General features: G+C 42.4%; 1 protein-coding gene across 1 annotated transcript in view; it reads right to left on the bottom strand.

The window, feature by feature from the left end:
- Positions 1-24382, bottom strand: part of LOC123997848 (ubiquitin carboxyl-terminal hydrolase MINDY-3-like) — a 50877-nt gene that overhangs the window by 25608 nt on the left and 887 nt on the right. Inside the window, exons 2-10 of the mRNA XM_046302453.1 lie at positions 24184-24263; positions 23767-23827; positions 21740-21925; positions 21459-21510; positions 20665-20779; positions 20504-20577; positions 20309-20388; positions 19745-19815; positions 19135-19215 (exon numbers count right to left, since the gene is read on the bottom strand). Coding sequence (XP_046158409.1) covers positions 19135-19215; positions 19745-19815; positions 20309-20388; positions 20504-20577; positions 20665-20779; positions 21459-21510; positions 21740-21925; positions 23767-23827; positions 24184-24263 — 800 coding nt within the window. The remainder of the gene's footprint in view (positions 1-19134; positions 19216-19744; positions 19816-20308; positions 20389-20503; positions 20578-20664; positions 20780-21458; positions 21511-21739; positions 21926-23766; positions 23828-24183; positions 24264-24382) is intronic.

Genomic DNA, 24382 nt, shown 5'->3' on the forward strand with positions numbered 1-24382 from the left:
ATTAGTATGTGTGGATAGAAAACACTCAGACGTTTATAAAACTGGTTAAATCACGGCTGTGACTTTAACAGAACGTGCGTTTCATTGGAAAGTGCAGGAAAATCTGATCACTGAAAGTGGAAAAATATATCCATCCGCCGCTTCAACCCATTGTTATGGGCGAAATACATTAAATATAGCTGAGGTTGCAGTACCTACAGCTTCAACACGATGTCAACAGTCTTGTCATTTGTCTAGGATTTGTTTCTTGGTCAAACGAACAAGAGACAGCCCATTTCTTCCGGTCTCCGACCGGATATTTTGGTTGAGAAATACACGGACAGTATTTCAAGACGGACCCCTATAGAAAACACTACGTCTCGTGATTAATTTGATCGCTTATTAACGTTTACTAATACCTAAAGTTGTATTACAAAAGTATTTCGAAGTGTTTTGTGAAAGTTTATCGTCGACTTTTTGAATTTTAAAAAATGACGTTACGTTATGAAACGCTATTTTTTTCCATTTATCACACAGTCTTCATAGATCGATATCTAGGCTGTATATGAATGGATTTAACCGAAAAAAAGACCCAATAGTGATTATGGGACATCTAGGAGTGCCAACAAAGAAGATGGTCAAAGGTAATGAATGTTTTATATTTTATTTGTGCGGTTTGTGTAGCGCCGACTATGCTAATTATTTTGTTTACGTCCCCTGCGGGTCTTTTGGGGTGTTACATGCTATCAGATAATAGCTTCTCATGCTTTCGCCGAAAAGCATTTTAAAAATCTGACTTGTTGCCTGGATTCACAACGAGTGTAGCTTTAATTCAATACACTGCATATGTATTTTAATGAACGTTTGAGTTTTAACTAATACTATTAGCATTTAGCGTAGCGCATTTGCATTTCCAGAGCTCTAGATGGGACGCCTGCGTGCCAGGTAGGAGCAAGTGGTTAATAGGACTCACTGAAGAATTTACATATTAGACCAGAAAAACCATGGAGCGTGGCTGCACGTTGAAATGGTAGGAATTTAAATCTCTAGAGACCAGTATATTTTCAAGTGGCTAAAATGGTTCTAGCTCTACATTAGCCCAGCGTGACCGACAGCGTGAGCTGAAAGGTACGAAATGGTTTGAAAATCTCTCTCTCGAAGAAGAAGAAGACCACACAGTAACATTCAGTCTGCAGCTGTTTAAGTACTTTAGTCTAGTAAACTCGACCGAGAACCACCGGGTGGTACTTTGAATGATCCATTTTAACGAACACTTTCTCTGGAAGATTCGGTCGAACAGACACTCAGACAGAGAAGCAACAGCTACAAAGGACATGGTGACCTCTGGTGGCGAACCAGAAGACTTACACAACTAGAGACTGTCGAATTACTCCCCATAGACGGCTCAAGTATTTTCAACAGAGAGACAGCAAAGACATACACACGTAAATATGTACATTGCAATTCTTTCGAATGAGCGGCCGTTCATGTGCAAAGTATTTGCATTTCCATGAGCTGTATGTACAATCGTGAAATTCCTTTGTTTCTCCCCTTTCCCTCTTTTGAGTCTGCCATTTTGTGTAACAAGCCGTCATATCGGTTTAGTCCACCAGGGACTTTTCATTGCATTGTGTTAGTAACCAATAACTATACCGTGTGTGTGTGTGTGTGTGTATTTCTGAATGATCATTTAGTTAAAATAAATAATTAAGCCAATTTGCATACCACTGATTCATTTATGCTAGGGTTCGTGCAGATATTCAAGAATTTTGCGACATTCAGAATGAGTGTGATAAGGTAAATGATAATTAATGAATCGACTGATGTAAGAGATATTTATATATTTAGAGTTTAGTCGGGAGATAGTAACTCATCAACTTTCCCATGGTGCCTCAGATTACTTAATTGTTTAATGATTAATCGCGTAATAATTGAACGTGGTATGTAATTATTTTATAAATAAACAGTCAAACACAATGATAGTCACGACATAGCAAAGTGACCGAAAATATATTTCTGTTCCTAAAAAACATTTTGCTTTGTCATTATGGGGTATTCTGTTTAGTACGCAGAGGATTTTTCCCACAATTTGTTACGTTACAGCCCTGTTCTAAATATATATATATATATTTTTTAATCAAGGGGTCTGAATACTTTGATGCCACTGTACAGTTTAACCCAGTTATAGAGACAGGGTTAACTCATGTACTCTCCTCTAGCAGTGAGGGTTAAGACTCAAGAGTTATAACTGTAGTTAATAACACAGCGCTGGAACCTAAATGAGAGATGCAGGACACACACACACACAGACGCACACACACACACACACACACACACACGGAAATATTCCCAGTCGGTATTCAAGTAATAATATGGAATGCCTCTCAACCACAAATTGCAGAAAAAACATTTTTCAATCACCCTCATTGTAAGCTGCAACTTGGTCGTGGTTTTTTTGTTCTACAGAAATAACAAAACATGCCGAAAAGCTGCTGTGTTGTTCAAAGTACATGTAGTCAGGTCAAAAACCACAACCTACGGTTCACAATGCTCCCATGTAGGGAAATAGATCTTGCGAGAAGAGCCCCGTGTCTTCAGGTTATCCTGTGTGGGAGAGTGGAAAATGTGGGGACGTGTTGTCCATGTAGTCTACACACGTGTGTGGGAAGAAATTTCATCACAGGTAAGACATTTAACTTGTTTAGTATAGTACGTTTGAAACTCCACTAACTACTTGCAGCTGTATAGTCTGTGTTATTGGTCTTAGCTAGCTTAATGTTAAAGTTATCTAGCACTCACTCACGTGGCTGCTAGCATCACCATGAAAAGGGGTGTAAGGAAGCACTACAATATTACCTTTTTATAAGTAGGGAGAACGCTAGGGAGCGGGCAATGTTGAAAAGTAAACTTTAGACATGTACTTTTCTTAAAATGTACTTTTGTAAAACGACTAAAACAGACCAAAAACAATGGTGCTTGAAAAATGTCAAGTTTTTGCTGGGAGCCAATGGGGTAATCACCACAGGTTGTTTTCAACACAAAGCGGGCAGAGTTGTGACGTTCTCTCAGCTCCATGTCTCAGGTCATAACCAGGTCTGGAGTCTCCTTAAAACTTCTTTGGGATAGGGGGCAGCATTTTCACTTTTGGATGAAAAGCGTGCCCAGAATAAACTGCCTCCTACTCAGTCCCAGATGCTAATATATGCATATTATTATTAGTATTGGATAGAAAACACTGAGTTTTTAATGATGTCTGAGTATAACCAAACTCATATGGCAGGCAAAAACCTGAGAAAAGATCCAAACAGGGAGTGGGAAATCACCAATAGAAAAAAAAGAAAAGAAAAGCACCAAGAGATAAAATGAATCACTAACCTTTGATGATCTTCATCAGATGACACTCATATGATTTCATGTTAAACAATACATGTATGTTTTGTATTGTTGTGTAAAGTGCATATTTATATCCAAAAATCTGATTTTACATTGGCGTGTTATGTTCAGTAGTTCTAAAACATGCAGTGATTTTGCAGAGAACAAGATACACTTCTCCTTAAGAGACAGTAAATATACTCTCATTTACAGACAAGGCAACATATCATTACCTGAAGTCTGCACATACACATACGATGAGCTCAGATACAATAATGGGACACACTAACAAAACGTGTCTATGTACAGATAACTGCCAAAATGAAGAAAACAACAACAAAGTCTTAATAGGGCGTGGGGCCACTACAAGCCACCAGAAGTTAATGCACAGTTTGACAGTTTTGGAAATGTTAGTGTTTTCTATCCTAATCTGCCAATTATATGCATATTCTAGCTTCTAAGCCTGGAAAATAGGCAGTTTACTTTGGGAACGTTTTTTTTTTATCCAAACATCAAAATACTGCCCCCTTGCTTCAAGAGGTTATTAATGCACCTTGGCATAAACTCTACAATTGACTAACTTTATTGGAGGGATCCGACACCATTCTTCCATGAGATATTCCATCATTTGGGGTTTTGTTGATGGAAAACGCTGTCTCAGGCACCGCTCTAGAATCTCCCATAATTGTTCAATTGGGTTGAGATCTGGTGACACACACAGAAACTTTAAACCCCCTATGCTCGTTTGAGACCCCTCTTTCAAAAAGCCACAGATCTCTTCTAGCCACGATAGCCAAAATAATGGGCAACTGTGCATTATATTACACCACCCTAAGCATGATGGGATATGAATTATCTTAATGAACACCCGCTTTCAACATATTTTGTATTCCTCATTTACCCAAGTGTTTCCTTTATTTTGGCAGTTACCCATGTGTGTGTAGTGTGTGGGTGTGTTAAATGCCTGGCCTGCTAGTATGTCTTTGTGTTTTATTAGAGGCCTGGAGATGCTGCTGAGTTTAGATTACATGTCATGTCACACACTCCACAGGGAAGGGGTGTGTATTAGCACCGTCCCCTTCCAGCCTCTTGTTTGCGTGCACTGGACCAGAGGACTGCATTCTCTAAATGTGTACGCACGTGCACACCCCCCAATGGTACCAAGATGTGTGCGCTATGAAAATCAAGAGGAATGCATTCCAAACTAGCTCAGAACCTAATTCTGTTCCACACACCCTCAAGTCTGGGTTGTCTACTGGAGCAGATTCTTATTAATCAGATCCAGCTCCTGAACAGCAACAGAAAACCTCTTAAAACAGAAACACACTAGTCCAGCTCATCTCTATCCATCTGGTTCTCTCCCCTTCCTTCCTACTTTAGTTTGGGCATTTTCTAACCCTCTCACCTTCCCTCCCTCCAGCCTCCCCTTAACCCCTCGCTCTCTCCTGAGATTTAAGGCCGGAGGGAATTGATTCTCTCTGGTACAGGTTATGGCATCAGAGGAAAACAGAATGTTTCAGCTAGCATTTACCTCAACACCACACCCAATGGATTTTCGAGGAAATGGATAATACAATTATTATATAAAGTGATCATTAACTCCAAAAGCAGAAGTCTGTCAGCAGTTTCCATGGCCTTTTAAAGGGGTCTTTATGAGATGAGTACAAGTCCCATATCATCTGTGAAGATGTTGTGTATTGTGCTTCAACTCCACTTATGTCTTAAGGGTTGGAAACATCTTGATGTTGGAGTGAACTATCATTTTAGATTAGAGCAGTTATTTCATGTCCCCTGGGAAAAAATCAGGGTACTGGGTAGTGTCTGCCTGCTAGGGGACTGGAACACATATCGAGGCAAACTAGATGACCCAGAGTCATGGTCCTCATGATTTCACTGTGATGACTTCCAATAACCACCATGGCTCCCAAGGCACTGGTGACATAGTACACACAAATTCCTGAAAGAGGGGGAACCTGATCCTGATTAGCATTAATGGTCATAGATGTGTGTGTGCACCCTCAGGTGGTTGTTTTAAAGTTGGGAATGTGATCCCAGAGTTCCCATCTGGATCCGTTTGTCCCGCTGGAGACCGTGGACCTCTCATTTCTGATTTTTCACTTGGCTGGAGAGAATGGAGACTCAAGGCCTTGGTGTGCTCAAAGTAACACATTTGAGTATATGAATTTACATTCAATATGCAAGATGTGAGGGCAAGTTACTTAGATGCAAGAGCATAGTACAGAATTAATAGCATGGCATTTACATCTACAGTATGTCAAAACCAGTGGCTAAAAAAACCTAAATGGCTAAGAAACAAATGGCACAAAAGGCCAATTTATTCTTCTGTCTCGAGGCTACGGTATATAGTCTTTCTTAATTACGTATACATGCATCATTACAGACGTTGGGTGATATGAATCTCATTCAACTTTCAATTGAACAGTGAGGCATCTGCTGATTTTTGGTACAGAGAGTGATATTCAGGAGCTAGAGCTATTTCAAGTTTGGATTGTCACATGTTGAGGCCTCTGATAATTCTGTGTGCCTGTGTGATCTGGGACACAGGGTTATATAAAAATACTTGTACCGTGACTGGGAGTCCCGTATGGTGGCACAATTGGCCCAGTGTCGTTAAGGGAGGGTTTGACTGTGGGGCTTTCCAGGGCTCATCGCGTTCTAGCAACTCCTTGAGGTGGGCCAGGCACCTGCAAGCTGACCTCAGTCAGTTGAACGGTGTTTCCGCAGACACATTTGTGCTGGCTTCCGGCTTAAGCAAGCAGGTGTTAAGACACAGCGCGACTTGTTTCAGAGGACACATGATTTGAGCTTCGCCTCTCCCAAGCCCGTTGGGGAGTTGCAGCAATGAGACAAGATCGTAACTACCAATGTGAATATCACAAAAAAGGAGGTAAAATTTTTAAAACCAAAAAGATATTTTTTTGCCCTTTTACTTCAAACCATTTAAACTTTTGTGTAAGCAATCGAGCAGGTTATGCATTTTATTATGGTAAGCAAAGATATGTAGGATATAGCATCCGGTTTGGGTTCTCCTCCATCCTCAACACACAATGAGCTCATGCAGCTAACGCTACGCTGATTAGGGAGAATAGCCGTCTGCCCCATCAGACACACATTCTCCCTTTTTCACACATGCGCGTACATATCGTGTCATTACAGTTTAACTAGTTAATGTCGGTGTGTGATGACGACAGTGTTCAGTGTGTTAGTGTTGAGAGCTCGGGAGCTGACCTCAAACCATGCATCTTGTGATGCCTGTTCTAGGATTCCCCTGTGTCCCTATCTAGTGTGTGTGATGTCCTGTCATTGTTAGTGTGGCTTTTAGACCATTAGTGTGTGACTGCCTCATAGCATTAGTGTTTTTATCTGATCTAACAGGACAAAAGCTCCCCCTCTCCACCACCCTCCCTCTTTTTTTACCTTTCTCAACCCCCCCCCCATCCACCTCTCTTCATCCCATTACAGGCTCTCTATAATGGCCTGTAATGGGATCTGAGGCCTTCTGTCACCACATAGGAGGGAGAGAAGGGGATGAGACTACAGAGGGAGGAGAAGGGAGAAAGATGGTGGAGAGAATATTTTTTGTATTTGAAAACTGAGACAACATCCATACCTCTCCAAAGTGTGCACAGTAATTTCAATGCACATTATGACTCAAAGAAGAGTTGTGTTTTTGATTTATTTTAAGCTCTCATAGCTGTGCCGTTGAAGAACTAGAGCAAGCACACTTGTAGTTGTTTTGAACACAGCCCAGCATCCCCACCTTTACCAATTACTGATAGTCCATTATAAATCGCGATCTGGGTCAGGTGAGCATAATTTGAAAACTTCTATTGCCAACATGACAAGCTAAATTATTTTATAAGAATCTTGTGTTAGGCTTTGACAAGGCAATTCAGAGAAGCAGATCATTTTGGTTCTCAGAATTGAGTCATGTGTGCATTGATGCATGGTGCACAGCAAATTCTCTTCACAACAAACAGGCTCATTCTGTTGAGGACAACCCAGGGTATATCACCAAGTCATCTTATACAAACATAGTGATCATAAATAAACCTTGACACTATGATATGCGTTTTATGCAGTGTTGGAAAAAGTACCCAATTGTCATACTTGAGTAAAAGTAAAGATGCCACAATAGAATATGACTCAAGTAAAAGTGAGTCACCCAGTAAAATACTTAATGAGTAAAAGCCTGAAAGTATTTGGTTTTAAATATACTTAACGGTCAATAGTAATTGTAATTGCCAAAAGATACTTATCCCGTGTGTTGTCTTAAGGGTCAAAAATCAAAAACAGCAGAGAACCCCCTAAATTATGTTTTTTCCCCCTTTTCCTAGAGTGACGTCAACATTAGAAAAAGTGAAACATCGCCTTTGTTCATATTTCCATGAAAGCTGTACACCACCAGGGTAAAAATATTATATTACGGTCATTTCTGACACGGCTGTTATAAGAATTTACAAACCACAAAGATGCACACAATGATAAATTGAGATTAAGTGCGTTACTGATTCAACTTAGCCAGCAGCTCCTGAAGAGGAAGATCACCATGGTTGGCACAGTTAGAAAGAACACGTCTGAGCACCCCCCTGCACTCCTCGCAACAAGAGGGAGAGAGGCCTTCTCAAAGGTTTGCCTTCACCACCACTCTAATTTCCTACCTCCCAAAGAGGAACAAGAATGTGGTCTTCCTGAGCACACTGCACAAAATGGCTTAGATCAGCAATCATGAGGACAGGAAGCCAGCCATCATCTTGGACTACAACCACAAAGGAGGCATGGACAACCTGGACAAGGTGATAGTACTTACAGGAGGATGACCCCCCGCTGGCCCCTGGTCATCTTCCATAACATCATTGATGTGCCCTCATACAATGCCTTCGTGATATGGAACAAGCTCAACCCTACCCGGATGCCTGATCAGAGACGGTAGGGATGACCAGGGATGTTCTCGAGTGTGTGAATTGGACCATTTTCCTGTCTTTTTGTAAAAGTTGCCCAATGTTAAGCGGAGACTCTTAGCTCTGTCATGTATAGCATGTTACTGTACAGCCACTGCGTTCTAATTCTACTGTACAGTTAATCAGTCAAATTGTATTTGTCACATGCTGAATACAACAGTGAAATGCTTACTTACAAGCCCTTAACCAACAATGCAGTTAATAAAAAAGTATTTACTCAAATAAAAATGATTTATTTTATTTTATTTGTAATTTAAAAAAAATCAGAATTGAAAAATAATTAAGGAGAAACAAAAAAAGAACAGTAGCGAGGCTATATACAGGGGGTACCGGTACAGAGTCGATGTGCAGAGGCACAGGTTAGTCCAGGTTATTGAGGTAATATGTAGGTAGAGGTAAAGTGACTATGCATGGATAATAAACAGAGTAGAAGCAATTTAAAAAAGGGGTTGAGGGGGGATAATGCAAATAGTCCAGGAGTCTTATGGCTTGAGGGTAGAAGCTGTTAAGGAGCCTTTTGGACCTAGACTTGGTGCTCCGGTACTGCTTGCCGTGCGGTAGCAGAGAGGACAGTCTGGCTAGGGTGGCTGAAGTCTGGCAATTTTTTGGGGCCTTCCTGACACTGCCTGGTATAGAGGTCCTGGATAACTGGAAGCTTTGCCTCAGTGATGTACTGGGCTGTACGCACTACCCTCTGTAGTTGCCATACCAGACGGTGATGCAACCAGTCAGGATGCTCTCGATGGTGCAGCTGTAGAACGTTTTGAGGATCTGAGGACCCATGCCAAATCTTTTCAGTCTCTTGAGGGGGAATAGGCTTTGTCTTGCCCTCTTCACGACTGTCTTGGTGTGCTTGGACCATGTTAGTTCGTTGGTGATGTGGACACCTAGAATCTTGAAGTTCAACCTGCTCCATTACAGCCCTGTCATTAACCCTGTCCTGTCATGTCACATCAGTCATAATGACATATTTTGATCCGGAAAGGATGGAAGGGAGTGCGGAAGGAAAGATTTACTTTAAAAGGGCTTCTGGCTGCCCTAGGGGACCATGTCCTTTGTCTTCGCTCTCTGTAGTGTTTCCTCCTTTCTCTCTTCCTTTCCATTTGAGAGTGATGCCATTCACAGGCCTCTATCCTCAAGCCCCTCTCGGGAGCTGTGTGTGTGTGTGTGTGTGTGTTTGTGTGTGTGTGTGTTTACGCACCGTTATGGGTCAGTGATTTAACGGGAGATGAGCAGCTCTTCTGGCCCTCAGTTTCTCTCAAGAGACTGGCCTCTTACTGACAGAAACACACACACTGTCTTTCCCCAAAGAGCATGTGTCTGATGTATAATACAGACACAAGCACACATCTTCCTAAACGTCTCAGTGAGTGAGAGAGCGGACTGGGTCATTAGGTCTGAGGCAGGTCTCCCTTTCAGAGCATCTAAGAAAAATAAAATAATTATGGTACCTTACCTGTGAGTGCTCTCTCTCACATACACACAAAGCTAGATCTGAGTGAAAGAAGTGTACAGTAACCGTCATTAATATTCTGACGCATCTGACCTGTTCTATTCTAGCAGGGACAAAGGCTGTGTGTGATAGGGCCTGGCCCCTTGTCTGTGACTGGTCTCAGTCTCTATAGCTGCCCTGTATAGCCCTGTTCTCTAGTCTTGTTCTGTTGTTCAGACACACACACAGAGAGAAACCCCAGATAGCTTGTTGTCCCTGACAGACCATTAATCACCTGTCTTTCTCTGGCACACACACCTCTCAGCCCCTCTTAGCCAGGACAAAGGTCTGAGTGTAATTGAGTCTTCTGCTTCAAGAGGCTCTCCACCTAACAAAGTGAAACACTAAACCAACACCACATACACTGTAGACTAGGAGTTCCTGTTAGCGTGACAGAGGAAGAAAATGGTCAGGGATGGATAGATTGAGAGGCAGATGAAAGTATGTGTCAGGACAGTACAGAGGGACAAAAAGGGAGGGGTAGAGAAAGGAGGAATGGGAAGCTGAAGAGCGGGCTCGACGAGAGGGGTAAGGAGACACCCATCTACAACTACTTAAGCTGATTGCTGGCTTTGATACACAGGTATAGCAGTATACAGTTACACACACGATCCACAGCCAACAGAATCCAGTGCATGCATGTATATGCATGCATGTCTGTATGTATGTATAGTGTGGCAAAAAAGTATTTAGTCAGCCACCAATTGTGCAAGTTCTCCCACTTAAAAAGATGAGGCCTGTAATTTTCATCATAGGTACACTTCAACTATGACAGACAAAATGAGAAGAAAAAAAATGCAGAAAATCACATTGTAGGATTTTTAATGAATTTATTTGCAAATTATGGTGGAAAATATTAATAATACGTATTTGGTCACCTACAAACAAGCAAGATTTCTGGCTCTCACAGACCTGTAACTTGTTCTTTAAGAGGCTCCTCTGTCCTCCACTCTTTACCTGTATTAATGGCACCTGTTTGAACTTGTTATCAGTATAAAAGACACCTGTCCACAACCTCAAACAGTCACACTCCAAACTCCACTATGGCCAAGACCAAAGAGCTGCCAAAGGACACCAGAAACAAAATTGTCGACCTGCACCAGGCTGGGAAGACTGAATCTGCAATAGGTAAGCAACTTGGTTTGAAGAAATCATCTGTGGGAGCAATTATTAGGAAATGGAAGACATATAAGACCAATGATAATTTCCCTCCAGCTGGGGCTCCATGCAAGATCTCACCTCGTGGGCTCAAAATGATCACAAGAACAGTGAGCAAAAATCCCAGAACAACACGGGGGGACCTAGTGAATGACCTGCAGAGAGCTGGGACGAAAGTAACAAAGCCTACCATCAGTAACTCACAAAGCCGTAAGGGACTCAAATCCTGCAGTGCCAGACGTGTCCCCCTGCTTAAGCCAGTACATGTCCAGGCCCATCTGAAGTTTGCTAGAGAGCATTTGGATGATCCAGAAGAAGATTGGGAGAATGTCATATGGTCAGATGAAACCAAAATATTACTTTTTGGTAAAAACTCAACTCGTCTTGTTTGGAGGACAAAGAATGCAGAGTTGCATCCAAAGAACACCATACCTACTGTGAAGCATGGGGGTGGAAACATCATGCTTTGGGGCTGTTTTTCTGCAAAGGGACCAGGACGACTGATCCGTGTAAAGGAATGAATGGGGCCATGTATCGTGAGATTGAGTGAAAACCTCCTTCCATCAGCAAGGGCATTGAAGATGAAACGTGGCTGGGTCTTTCAGCATGACAATGATCCCAAACACATCGCCCGGACAATGAAGGAGTGGCTTCGTAAGAAGCATTGTGGCCTAGCCAGTCTCCAGATCTCAACCCCATAGAAAATCTTTGGAGGGAGTTGAAAGTCCACGTTGCCCAGCAACAGCCCCAAAACATCACTGCTCTAGAGGAGATCTGCATAGAGGAATGGGCCAAACTATCAGCAACAGTGTATGAAAACCTTGTGAAGACTTACGGAAAACATTTGACCTCTGTCATTGCCAACAAAGGGTATATAACAAAGTATTGAGCAAACTTTTGTTGTTGACCAAATACTTATTTTCCACCATAATTTGTAAATAAATTATTTAAAAATCCTACAATGTAATTTTCTGGATTTTTTCCACCTCATTTTGTCTGTCATAGTTGAAGTGTAGCTATGATGAAAATTACAGGCCTCTCATCTTTTTAAGTGGGAGAACTTGCACGATTGGTGGCTGACTAAATACTTTTTTGCCCCACTGTATGTATGCAGAAGGATTTCAGTTTATTCCTGGAAGAATTTCTTACTAAAATAGTGTTCCAAATTGTTAAAGTAAATTTACTTCAAGATAGAATATGGAATCAGTGCCACCCCACCACAATTGTTATAGGTCATTATCAATAAAACATCACAATACGGTGTAGAACATTTTTGCCTGCTAGAGGGCAAGGAGACCCAACTCCACTTAAACAAGTGACAACTACGTGCAGTTTAAGGGATTGTTGAATAAAATATTAATTATTTGGCTGTAACATGATCACCTCTTGAAGAGCATAGTCAGAACTCCAAATGTCTGATTTTTCCATACAAAATAATTGTTCACATTTAGTTCAGCTCTTTCATCATTTATATAGCAAGAAACTGCATGCTTTTCATGGTCAGTAAGCATGATTATGTCATACATGAGGGTAGCCTCGATCTCTCAATATTGGCCACCATTAATTTGAGTGATAAAATAAAAGTGAATTATACCTGACAAGTATTTTAAGTTGAAGATAATTTCACCATCCTTTGTGGGCCCTGCCTGTCAAGCAGCAGAAGGAAGCATTTGCCAATGTACTGTTAGCTGATATTTTCTACTTTGCAAGCTACCAGTAGAACATTTGTACAGTTGGCTAAACATAGTGGTAAGTAGACCTAATGTACTTTTTTATCCAACCAACGTAGACCTACTTAGTGAAGTTAGCTAACATCCCCTTTTCAACTTTGTTTAAGTGTTCGAAAGTTAGAGAATTAAATATCATACCCACCCCCGCAAAAAAATGCAAACCTCCCATAACTTATTGTAATGGGAGAGGTTAGCATGTCTTGGGGGGGTGATATTTGTGCCATTCATTCAGGACTATCTGTAAAAACTATCCGTAAAAATGGTAGCATGTTTGGAAACGTACATTATTTACCATGAATTTCTCTTAGGCACAATATTATCTGAAACCACCAAAACAAACAGCAAAAGCATTCAACAAGTGTGTAGAGTCACAACGTTGATGTAAACATTGCGTGCTTGGAATATGGGACCAAATACTACATTTTTGACTACTTAAATACACAAACAGTACCAGTCAAATTTGAACACCTACTCATTCCATGGTTTTTCTTAATTTTTTACATTGTATAATAATAGTGAAGACATCAAAACTATGAAATAACATATGGAATCATGTAGTAACCAAAAAAGTGCTCAAAAGATATTTTATATGAGATTTTTTAAAGTAGCCACCCTTTGCCTTGATGAACACTCGGGGAGCTCCTGACGAGTGGCGCAGCGGTCTAAGGAACTGCTTCTCCGTGCTAGAGGCATCACTACAGACCCTGGTTTGATTCCAGGCTGTATCCCAACCACAATTGGCCCAATGTCATCCGGGTTAGGGTTTGGCAGAGGTAGGCCGTCATTGTAAATAAGAATTTGTTCACAACTGACTTGCCTAGTTGTAAGTCGCTCTGGATAAGAGCGTCTGCTAAATGACTTAAATGTAAATGTAAATAAACAGGTGTGCCTCATTAAAAGTTAATTTGTGGAATTTCTTTCCTTCTTAATGCATTTGAGCCAATCAGTTGTGTTGTGACAAGGTACGGTTGGTAGCCCTATTTGGTAAAATACCAAGTCCATATTATGGCAAGAACAGCTCAATTACGCAAAATAAACGACAGTCTATCATTACTTTAAGACATGAAGGTCAGTCTCAAAAACCATCAAGCACCGATGAAGAAACTGGCTCATGAGGACCACCACTGGAAAGGAAGACCCAGAGTAACCTCTGCTGCAGAGGCTAAGTTAATTACCAGTCTCAAATTCCAAGCCCAAATAAACACTTCAGAGTTCAAGTAACAAACAAGTAACAGACTCAATCAACTGTTCAGAGGAGACTGAGTGAATCATGCCTTCACGGTAGCGTCGCTGCAAAGAAACCACTACTAAAGGACACCAATAAGAAGAGACTTGCTGGGCCAAGAAACACAAGCAATAGATATTAGACCGGTGGAAATCTGTCCTCTGGTCTGATGAGTCCAAATTTGCGATTTTTGGTTCCAACTGCCTTGTCTTTGTGAGACACAAAGTAGGTGAACGGGATGATCTTTACATGTGTGGTTCCCACCGTGAAGCATGTTGGAGTGATGGTGTTTTGCTCGTGATTTATTTAGAAATAAAGCGATATGCCATCCCATCTGGTATGCGCTTAGTGGGACCATCATTTGTTTTTCAACAGGAAAATGACCCAACACAACTCCAGGCTGTGTAAGGGCTATTTGACCAAGATGGAGAGCGATGAGGAGCTGCATCAGATGACCTGGCCCCCACAATCACCCAGCCTGAACCCAATTGAGTTAGTTTGGGATGAGTTGGACTGCAGAGTGAAGGAAAAGCAGCAAAACAAGTATGTGTGGGAACTCCTTCAAGACTGTGGGAAAAGCATTCCAGGTGAAGCCAGTTGAGAGAACACAGTGTGCAAAGCTGTCAAGGCAAAGGGTGACTACTTTGAAGAAGCTCAACTATATTTGGATTTGTTTAACACTTTTGGTTACTACATGATTCCATGTGTTATTTCATAGTTGTGATGTCTTCACTATTATCTACAATGCAGAAAATAGTAAAAATAAAGAAAACCCCCAACTTTTGACTGGTACTGTAAGTGAATGTGCCAATACTTTTGGTCCCCTAAAATGGTGGGGTGGGGGGGACCACGTACAGAAAGTGCTATAATTTCTGAACAGTTCACCTGAAAATACTCTCAAATGTAAGAGGACAGTCTGCACTTAAAGTCAGTCGTATCATTTAAAATCCAAAGTGCTGGGATAAAAAGTGTCACTGTCCCAATAGCCCCAGAGCTCACTGTATATGGCTAGTTAACAAGCTAACTTTCAGGGGATAAACTAGATGGCTATATCCAAATATTGTTATATTTGCTTGCCATCCATTATATTGGTGATTACAGTAGTGTGACTGCCGACTTTACCAGGACAAGGATGGTCAGTGTCAAGCTCTTTCCAAAAGCCTAAATGTCTGATGAAGCAAGCTAAATGACATGTTTGCTTAGCTAGCCAGCTACATGCCAAATGGATAGGCTACCCTGAAGTACATGATCAATTGATGTTTACTGAAAGCATGCAGTAAAACTATCAGAGCTAAATGTGGAGTAATCTGAACTGTGTAGTTCCGACAATGCTCTTCAAGGAGGTGATGATATTAAAACCAAATAGTTAACATTCATTAAACAACCCCTTGAAAATGGCAAGTAGTTGTCAATGGTTTAAGCGGAGCTTGGGCTCTCCTTGCCCACCAGCAGTCAAATCAAATGCTCAGCACCGTGTGACATTTGATTTAACCTATTGTTTTTGTTGCCACGCAGCATGTTAAAAAAAGAGCATATTGTTGGTTGCGACCTGTCATTCAGAGCAAAACTTGCCCGTTTTCCATGTTATTTTGGCATTAATACGTGTCACATATCAGTTTGCCAACAATATTGTAAAATATATATAAAATTGAGTTAATAAAGCTGCACAAAAACATGGTCTCTTTTTTGTTTTCTTGAGTAAGGAAGCTCGAAAATGCAGGCGTTTCAGCCTAATTCAGTGCTTTCTGTGGTGGTGGTGCAAGCCAGCAGAAAATACAGAGCGTTGCACCGTGACTGGCTCAGTGTTCTGTCACTCATGGGGACATTACGCACTGCCAAGTCTAAGGGTAGAGCTAGAACATTCTAGCCCCTTGGGGGCTGCCATAGAGTTACAGTACATTAGAAGTGCCAATCGAAAAAGGCTCAAGGTCATTGGCCACAGATAAAATGAAGTCAAATCAGGTTATATCTACAGCAGTTCTGATTGTGAAAGTATGATGTTGGCATGATCAATCTTAGCTAGCAGTTATCTTCATGAATCAAGTCGACAAGCTACTGGCAAATCCTTGTCATATGAAGAAAAATTATGAAGAGAAATTCTAGATTAAAAAAAACGAATCGGTACTCATCGGCTATAAACATTACACAAGTTGGAAATCGCAAATTCAGCAAGTGGTTTGGAAGGAATAAATGACAGTGCCTAACTGCCAGCATTGCAAAGAAAGCACTAGCCTGCTATTCAGTGGAATGGCTGTGTGGTCCCAAATTTGGGATTAAGAGGCTATTTTCCAAATTTAAAATGATAAACATTCAACATTGGCCATCCTGTCAATGAAGCATGATTTGTGCCATGCTCAAAACAACTGTTAACGCGGAACTACACTGCTCAAAAAAATAAAGGGAACACTTAAACAACACAATGTAACTCCAAGTCAATCACACTTCTGTGAAATCAAACTGTCCACTTAGGAAGCAACACTGATTGACAATACATTTCACATGCTGTTGTGCAAATGGAATAGACAACAGGTGGAAATTATAGGCCATTAACAAGACTCCCCCAATAAAGGAGTGGTTCTGCAGGTGGTGACCACTGACCAATATCAGGTCCTATGCTTCCTGACTGATGTTTTGGTCACTTTTGAATGCTGGCGGTGCTTTCACTCTAGTGGTAGCATGAGACTGAGTCTAAAACCCACACAAGTGGCTCAGATAGTGCAGCTCATCCAGGATGGGACATCAATGCGAGATGTGGCAAGGTTTGCTGTGTCTGTCAACGTAGTGTCCAGAGCATGGAGGCGCTACCAGGAGACAGGCCAGTATATCAGGAGACGTGGAGGAGGCCGTAGGAGGGCAACAACCCAGCAGCAGGACCGCTACCTTCGCCTTTGTGCAAGGAGGAGCAGGAGGAGCACTGCCAGAGCCCTGCAAAATGACCTCCAGCAGGCCACAAATGTGCATGTCTGCTCAAACGGTCAGAAACAGACTCCATGAGGGTGTTATGAGGGCCTGACATCCACAGGTGGGGGTTGTGCTTGCAGCCCAACACCGTGCAAGACGTTTGGCATTTGCCTGAGAACACCAAGATTGGCAAATTCACCACTGGCGCCCTGTGCTCTTCACAGATGAAAGCAGGTTCACACTGAGCATGTGGCAGAGTCTGGAGACGCCGTAGAGAACGTTCTGCTGCCTGCAACATCCTCCAGCATGACCGGTTTGGCGGTGGGTCAGTCATGGTGTGGGGTGGCATTTCTTTGGGGGGCCGCACAGACCTCCATGTGCTCGCCAAAAGTAGCCCGACTGCCATTAGGTACCGAGATGAGATCCTCAGACCCCTTGTGAGAACATATGCTGGTGTGGTTGGCCCTGGGTTCCTCCTAATGCAAGACCTCATGTGGCTGGAGTGTGTCAGCAGTTCCTGCAAGAGGAAGGCATTGATGCTATAGACTGGACCGCCCGTTCCCCAGGCCTGAATCCAATTGAGCACATCATGTTTCGCTCCATCCACCAACGCCACGTTGCACAAGACTGTTCAGGAGTTGGCGGATGCTTTAGTCCAGGTCTGGGAGGAGATCTCTCAGGAGACCATCCGCCACCTCATCAGGAGCATGCCCAGGTGTTGTAGTGAGGTCATACAGGCACATGGAGGCCACACGCACTACTGAGCCTCATTTTGACTTGTTTTAAGGACATTACATCGAAGTTGGATCAGCCTGTAGTGTGGTTTTCCACTTTAATTTTGAGTGTGACTCCAAATCCAGACCTCCATGGGTTGATACATTTGATTTCCATTGATAATTTGTGTGTGATTTTGTTGTCAGCACATTCAACTATGTAAAGAAAAAAAGTATTTAATAAGAATATTTCATTCATTCAGATCTAGGATGTGTTATTTTAGTGTTCCCTTTATTTTTTTGAGCAGTGTATAAAAACTTGACTTCCATTGTTCAAGACAAAAAGGTGAGTCCAAACATGTATTGTATGTTGCTGCATAAATGTAATATGCCAGGGAAAGATGTATACTGTAGCTAAGAAAGTAATACTAAGTGTATGTCGTGTGTAAGACATTAGTAGCCGATGTGCCTCACCCTAATCATTTGGTCTATTTACCCATCTTAGATCACCTACTGTTCTGACTTCGTGGTTCACATGTAGCCTATAACCTGTTTTTGAGAAATGTATTCATCGAATATTCTAAGAGCTTTTATTGTGTGCTTATATGACACATTTATTTAACATACGGTTCTTGGTGTACAGGGAGAACACTGTAAGAATGGCCCATGTTCTGAATTCTGTCGCTGCAGATTTCAAAAGTGCTAAATAAATAGTTATATTAACTATGTCCGTCCGAGCTCGCTCATTAATGTGTTAAGCGAAATTAGAGATGGCCTCTTATCCGCTTGTCGTCCCCTTATGCCATAGTTTATATGTCTTGTAAATTAAGTTGAATGAACCGTTTCACTGCCAGACAAGGCTCCACTGAAAGACAGTTGTATCAGTGGTAAAATGTTGGTCCTGCTATTGGGACAGCTTTATGTGGGCCCTAACAGTTTGTGGGCACAGTTTGTGCAATTAATGCATTTGTTTAGTTTAGTGGGTTTGATGGCATGCATCCCACTTGTTTCTGCCCCACCAAGATTTTCATGCTAAAATCACCACTGCATATTGTGCACTGCTATCGCACTTACACTGATGACTGGGGGGGACAGTGTTTTTGTTGGAATATTACAAACAGACGGGGAAGTTTCGCCATTAAGGAGTCTACCTTTAAGAGCCCATTTGTAACAATTAATAAATTTTGTGAACATGCTGTCATTTCTCAACCCCCCACATCAGCTGTGTTACACAAACCCAAAACACTGATGTGTGTGTGTGTGTTTTGTGCTGCTTGGCATGACAGATACTTTACATGCTGATTTTCCCAGTTGCAGCTGACCACAAGGTTTCAAGACAACGCCAAAAAAACAGCAGCAACTAGCCATATAAGACCATACTACTGCCGTCCTATCTTTTCTAATACCTCCTCTCACTCTTCCTGTCTCCCTCTCGCTCTGATGTAAACTGTGCAGTATTAAATTTGTTACAGCACACATTCCTGTTTCTGCTTTTTCTGACCTGCTGCTGGAAGAGAGACTGGCTTATATTATACACAGACACACAGGGCCCAGGTTGAGTGTGTTTTTGTGTGATTCTTACCTTGGCGAAGAACACTGAGAGATGAGTCTCACTGCCAAGGATCCATATAGGGAACTTAGGAGACTTCAGGAACGCACCCACCTGAAACACACATACATAGCAAAACTAGAGCAAAGCAGTTCTGATTCATATTCCAGGCTGACTTAACTGTCTGATCCCAGACGAAGTTAGTTTTACAGAATAAAGGCTTTCTGATGCCATTTCAATTAACAGAAGGAATGATCAGGGAATACAATCTGATGTCGTAATAGAATATGTACAGTAATAGAGAAGACTGTCATATTGTTGCTAATACAATGGTTGTTCAATGAGGTTTATAGCATGGACATACCAATGTACCCAGGTCTAACTCATCTACCCAGACATCCTCAGCTGTTCTACTAATCTACTGTAGTTCCTAATCTACTGTAGTCAGTCACAGACAAGAAGGGGCAGTATGTGTGAGAGAGGGTGTGTATGACAATGTGTTTATTTGTGGTGCTGATTCTCTCACAGAATGTTTGAATCTCTCTCCCTGCAATTATTCGTGACTAGTGAACAAGAACAAACTCACCACTATGGTTTGGACATAACAAGCTTGAAGGAATGTTGTCTGTGTGTGTTTTTGTACCTTGCAGTAGCGTAGTGACTCCATGAGAGTGAGGAAGCCCACGGATGTCTGGTTGTGGATACCATGGAGCTCTGAGGGAGGGAAAGAGGCCTAGCTTAGACCAACAACAAAAAACTCTTAAATGAAACAGCTTCTTTGGTAAATGTAAAGTCTCTTTGTGTGTATGTTGACCAAGTGAAAGTGTGACTGATCACTACCATCTAGTGTTCAGCTGTGGGATCACAGTCACCAGGAAACTGGACGTCTTCGAAACACTGTTAGTAAACTGAGCAATAGTCGGCTAACGCTCATTGAAGAAAAGTTTCAAATTAAATCACGCTGTCAGAAAACGAGGCTTATTGCACAACACTTTGCACTAAGATAATGTATTCCGCTGTGTGTCCCCCATTTGGTAGAGCATGGCGCTTGCAATTCCAGGGTTGGGAGTTCGATTCCCACAGGGGACACGTATGAAAATAAAGCAGACAAATGTATGCATTCAATACTGTAAATCGCTCTGATTAGATCGTCAGCTAAATTACAAAAAAAGTTTTTTTTAAATGTGTCAGCGTGTGGAGTACTTACTCATGCCAGAGCACTCCCTGTCTCCATCCCACACATTAGAGACAGCATGGCCCGCCACTAACAGGTTAACCAGACTCTGACTGCAGAGAGAAAGAAAAGTAATGGCTTAAGCTTTTTGGAACATCACTTAGCTGAAGTCATCAAAAGAAAGGTAGCTGATAAAGATTCAATAAAGTGAGGGATCAGGGGTCGTACCTGCCGTGGCCATAGACTGGATCTACGAGAGGCTCTGTAGTATCTTCAATCTCATTCCTGATGTTAACTATCCCCTGTAGAAACAGAAAGAGAAAAGTGGTTACATGCATGCACAGAGTGCAGAGTAATACGCATACATACAAACACACGCAGAGCCTTACCTTGGTGAGGATGACAGAGTAGAGGAAGAACAGGACTCCACAGCGCCCTTTCCAGGTTTCGTAGAGAGACACCACCTCCTCTCTAAGCTCTGATAATGACTTCACAATACGCTTCCTGTAGAGATTAGAGGTCAAAGGTCAGTGGCTAGAAGCCAGCAAGAGCACCACTAATGACATTGCACTCATTTAGGGGGGGGATTCAGGTTAATGTAGGTATAATAATATATAATATATAATAATAATAATATAATAATATATATAATATATGCCATTTAGCAGACGCTTTTATCCAAAGCGACTTAAGAGTCATGTGTGCATACATTCTACGTATGGGTGGTCCCGGGGATCGAACCCACTACCCTGGCGTTACAAGCGCCATGCTCTACCAACTGAGCTACAGAAGGACCATACAACTACTGAACAGTTACTGAAAGGTTATTGTATAGCAGTCATTAACTGTCACACTGCTATGACTGTGCAGTAGTTCATGCTGACAGTGCAGTAGTTCATGCTGACAGTGTCGTATTATTACGCAATGGGGCAGATGGCAATCTGATGCTCCTCTGGCAGAAAATCAAAGATTGTGTGTGTGTCTCCTTAAGGAATCAGTGAGGAATGTGTGTGCCGAGTCAGCAGGTTGTAAATCATTATCGAGAAACTCCAGTCACACACGGCTTAGCCAATCCCAGACAGAAGGAGATACACACTTTTTTTCTGCAATGCAGTGGTCCTTTCATCTCCATGGAAGTCATGGCCAATAGAGAGACGAGTCAACAGTCAGTAGAGTTACTTACTGGAGGATGCTGTGAAACCGCTCAAAGCCAAGATCCTCATCAGCCAAAGCAGCTACACACAATAGACACACAGAGATGCAAACACACACACGTTCTAGTGAAACAACTGAGGTAACGTTGACAGAACACAACACGTAATTATTCTAGATTAACAGTGACTGCAATACTACTCACTATTTGGTCTACTCACTATCATACGCGATGATTAATACCACTCAGTACAGCAATGCAGTTATTCATATTACATGGGTATTAGTGGATTGATGAGTAGTGGGACTCACTGGGTTGCTGGTCTTGCGGGGTCTGGCTGGTCTCTGGACCCCCTGTGAGGGGTGTATGAGTGGTAGTGTGGGGGCACTGTCCTTTGGCCCAGGTCACCAGGCAGAAGGAGGTAGTGGAGGAAGTAGAGCAGGCCTGTTCCAGGATCTCAGCCAGAGTAGAACACAGGGCAGCTTTCTGCTCCTCCTCTACAAGGAACACATACAATCAAAATAATTCATTGCCAAGGTGCTGTCTGAAGATATAGGCTAGGATTCCTTATAAATATATAAACTCAGGGACGTTTCTTTTTTTTCTTTTTCAGGACCCTGTCTTTCAAAGATAATTCATAAAAATCCATATAACTTCACAGATCTTCATTGTAAAGAATTTAAAGACCGTTTCCCATGCTGGTTCAATGAACCATAAACAATTACTGAACATGCACCTGTGGAACGGTCGTTAAGACACTAACAACTTACAGACGGTAGGCAATTAAGGTAACAGTTATGAAAACTTAGGATACTAAAGAGGCCTTTCTACAGACTCTGAAAATCACCAGAAGAAAGATGCCCAGGGTTCCTGCTCATCTGCGTGAACATGCCTCAGGCATGGTGCAAGGAGGCATGAGGACTGCAGATGTGGCCAGGGCAATAAATTGAAATGTCCGTACTGTGAGACGCCTAAGACAGGAGGGACAGATGATCATCCTCGCAGTGGCAGTCCACGTGTAACAACACCTGCACAGGATCAGTACATCCAAACATCACACCTGCAGGACAGGTACAGGTACTGGCAACAACTGCCAGAGTTAATCCCTCCTTCAGTGCTCAGACTCTCCGCAATAGGCTGAGAAAGGCTGGACTGAGGACTTGTAGGCCTGTTGTAAGGCAGGTCCTCACCGGCAACAACATTGCCTATGGGCACAAACCCACCATCACTGGACAAGACAGGACTGGCAAAAAGTGCTCTTCACTGACAAGTTGCAGTTTTGTCTCACCAGGGGTGATGGTCAGATTTGCGTTCATCGTCGAAGGAATGAGCGTTACACCGAGGCCTGTACTCTGGAGCGGGATTGATTTGGAGGTGGAAGGTCCGTCATGGTCTGGGGCGGTGTGTTACAGCATCATCAGACTGAGCTTGTTGTCATTTCAGGCAATCTCAATGTTGGTGGGAAGACATCCTCCTCCCTCATGTGGTACCCTTCCTGCAGGCTCATCCTGACATGACCCCCCAGCATGACAATGCCACCAGCCATACTGCTTGTTCTGTGAGTGATTTCCTGCAAGACAAGAATGTCAGTGTTCTGCCATGGCCAGCGAAGAGCCTGGATCTCAATCCCATTGAGCACATCTGGGACCTGTTGGATCGGAGGGTGAGGGCTAGGGCCATTCCCCCCAGAAATGTCTGGGAACTTGCAGGTGCATTGATGGAAGAGTGGGGTAACATCTCACTGGCAAATCTGGTGCAGTCCATGAAGAGGAGATGCACTGCAGTACTTAATGCAGCTGGTGGCCACACCAGATACAGACAGTTTTTGATTTTGACCTTCCCTTTGTTCAGAAACACATTATTCCATTTCTGTTAGTCACATGTCTGTGGAACTTGTTCAGTTTATGTCTCAGTTGTTGGATCTTATGTTCATACAAATATTTACACATGTTAAGTTTGCTGAAAATAAACACAGTTGACAGTGAGGACGTTTATTTTTTTTGCTGAGTTTATATATAAACCCAGTTATGATGAGTCTCCATTTGTAGCGCCCTCTGTTTAACAGGGTCAGTTAGGGGTCAGAAGTTAGGGTTACCTCCAGTTACAACTTTTTCCAGTAAAACATGGTCAGGGCTAGGTTTCCCAAACTCAGTCCTCGGTACCCCAAGGGGTGCTTTTCTTTTCTTCCCGAACACTACACAGCCGATTCAAATAATCATCAAGATTTAATCATTTGAATCAGCTGTGTAGTATTAGGCCAAAAACAACATGTGCACCCCTTGGGGTCCCGAGGACTGAGTTCGGGAAACACTGGGTTAGGGATAGAGGTCAAGCTTACCTGTGATATGTCTCCAGTTAGAACTCTCTCTGTTAAACAAGATGTTCTTCAGAAGGAAGGCCTGCAGGAAACACACAATCAAGAAATATTCTACAAGCTGTAACCCATCTCTATAGTAGGATCAAAAACGCAACCTGCCATCCTCATCAACCCTATCCACTCTAAGAACAGATGTTTACAAAGACACTCTCTGAAAGCACCATATAGTACTATAATAAACAGTAGTAGAGAAGGCAACTCAGCAGAGTGCCTGTCAGGTGACTTCCGGAAAGTGCTATCTAAGAAGATGTGTGCCTGTCCTGATATCATCATTCTGGTAACAGACACCAACACCCTCTACCTGCTCATAGGCTGGGCCACCTAACTCATGTTTGTGTGTAAGGTTATGCGCTGCCTTTTCTGGGGACTCGTCCATACCTGTATAGGAGCAATGACAGCGCAGGGTCCTCCTTCAAACTGCTCCAGTGCTGTGTGTTCTGTCTCACTGAAGACCAACCCTGAAACACAGGAATCACATCAGAGCCACTTATTTTGCCCCACCACTACCTGCTTCAACACTGACAATGTCTAGGATGGTGTTCAGGTTAGAGGAGAATTGCGGCAGAATGGAGCGAAA

Source organism: Oncorhynchus gorbuscha, linkage group LG15, assembly GCF_021184085.1.
Source record: "Oncorhynchus gorbuscha isolate QuinsamMale2020 ecotype Even-year linkage group LG15, OgorEven_v1.0, whole genome shotgun sequence".
Lineage (NCBI taxonomy): Eukaryota > Metazoa > Chordata > Actinopteri > Salmoniformes > Salmonidae > Oncorhynchus > Oncorhynchus gorbuscha.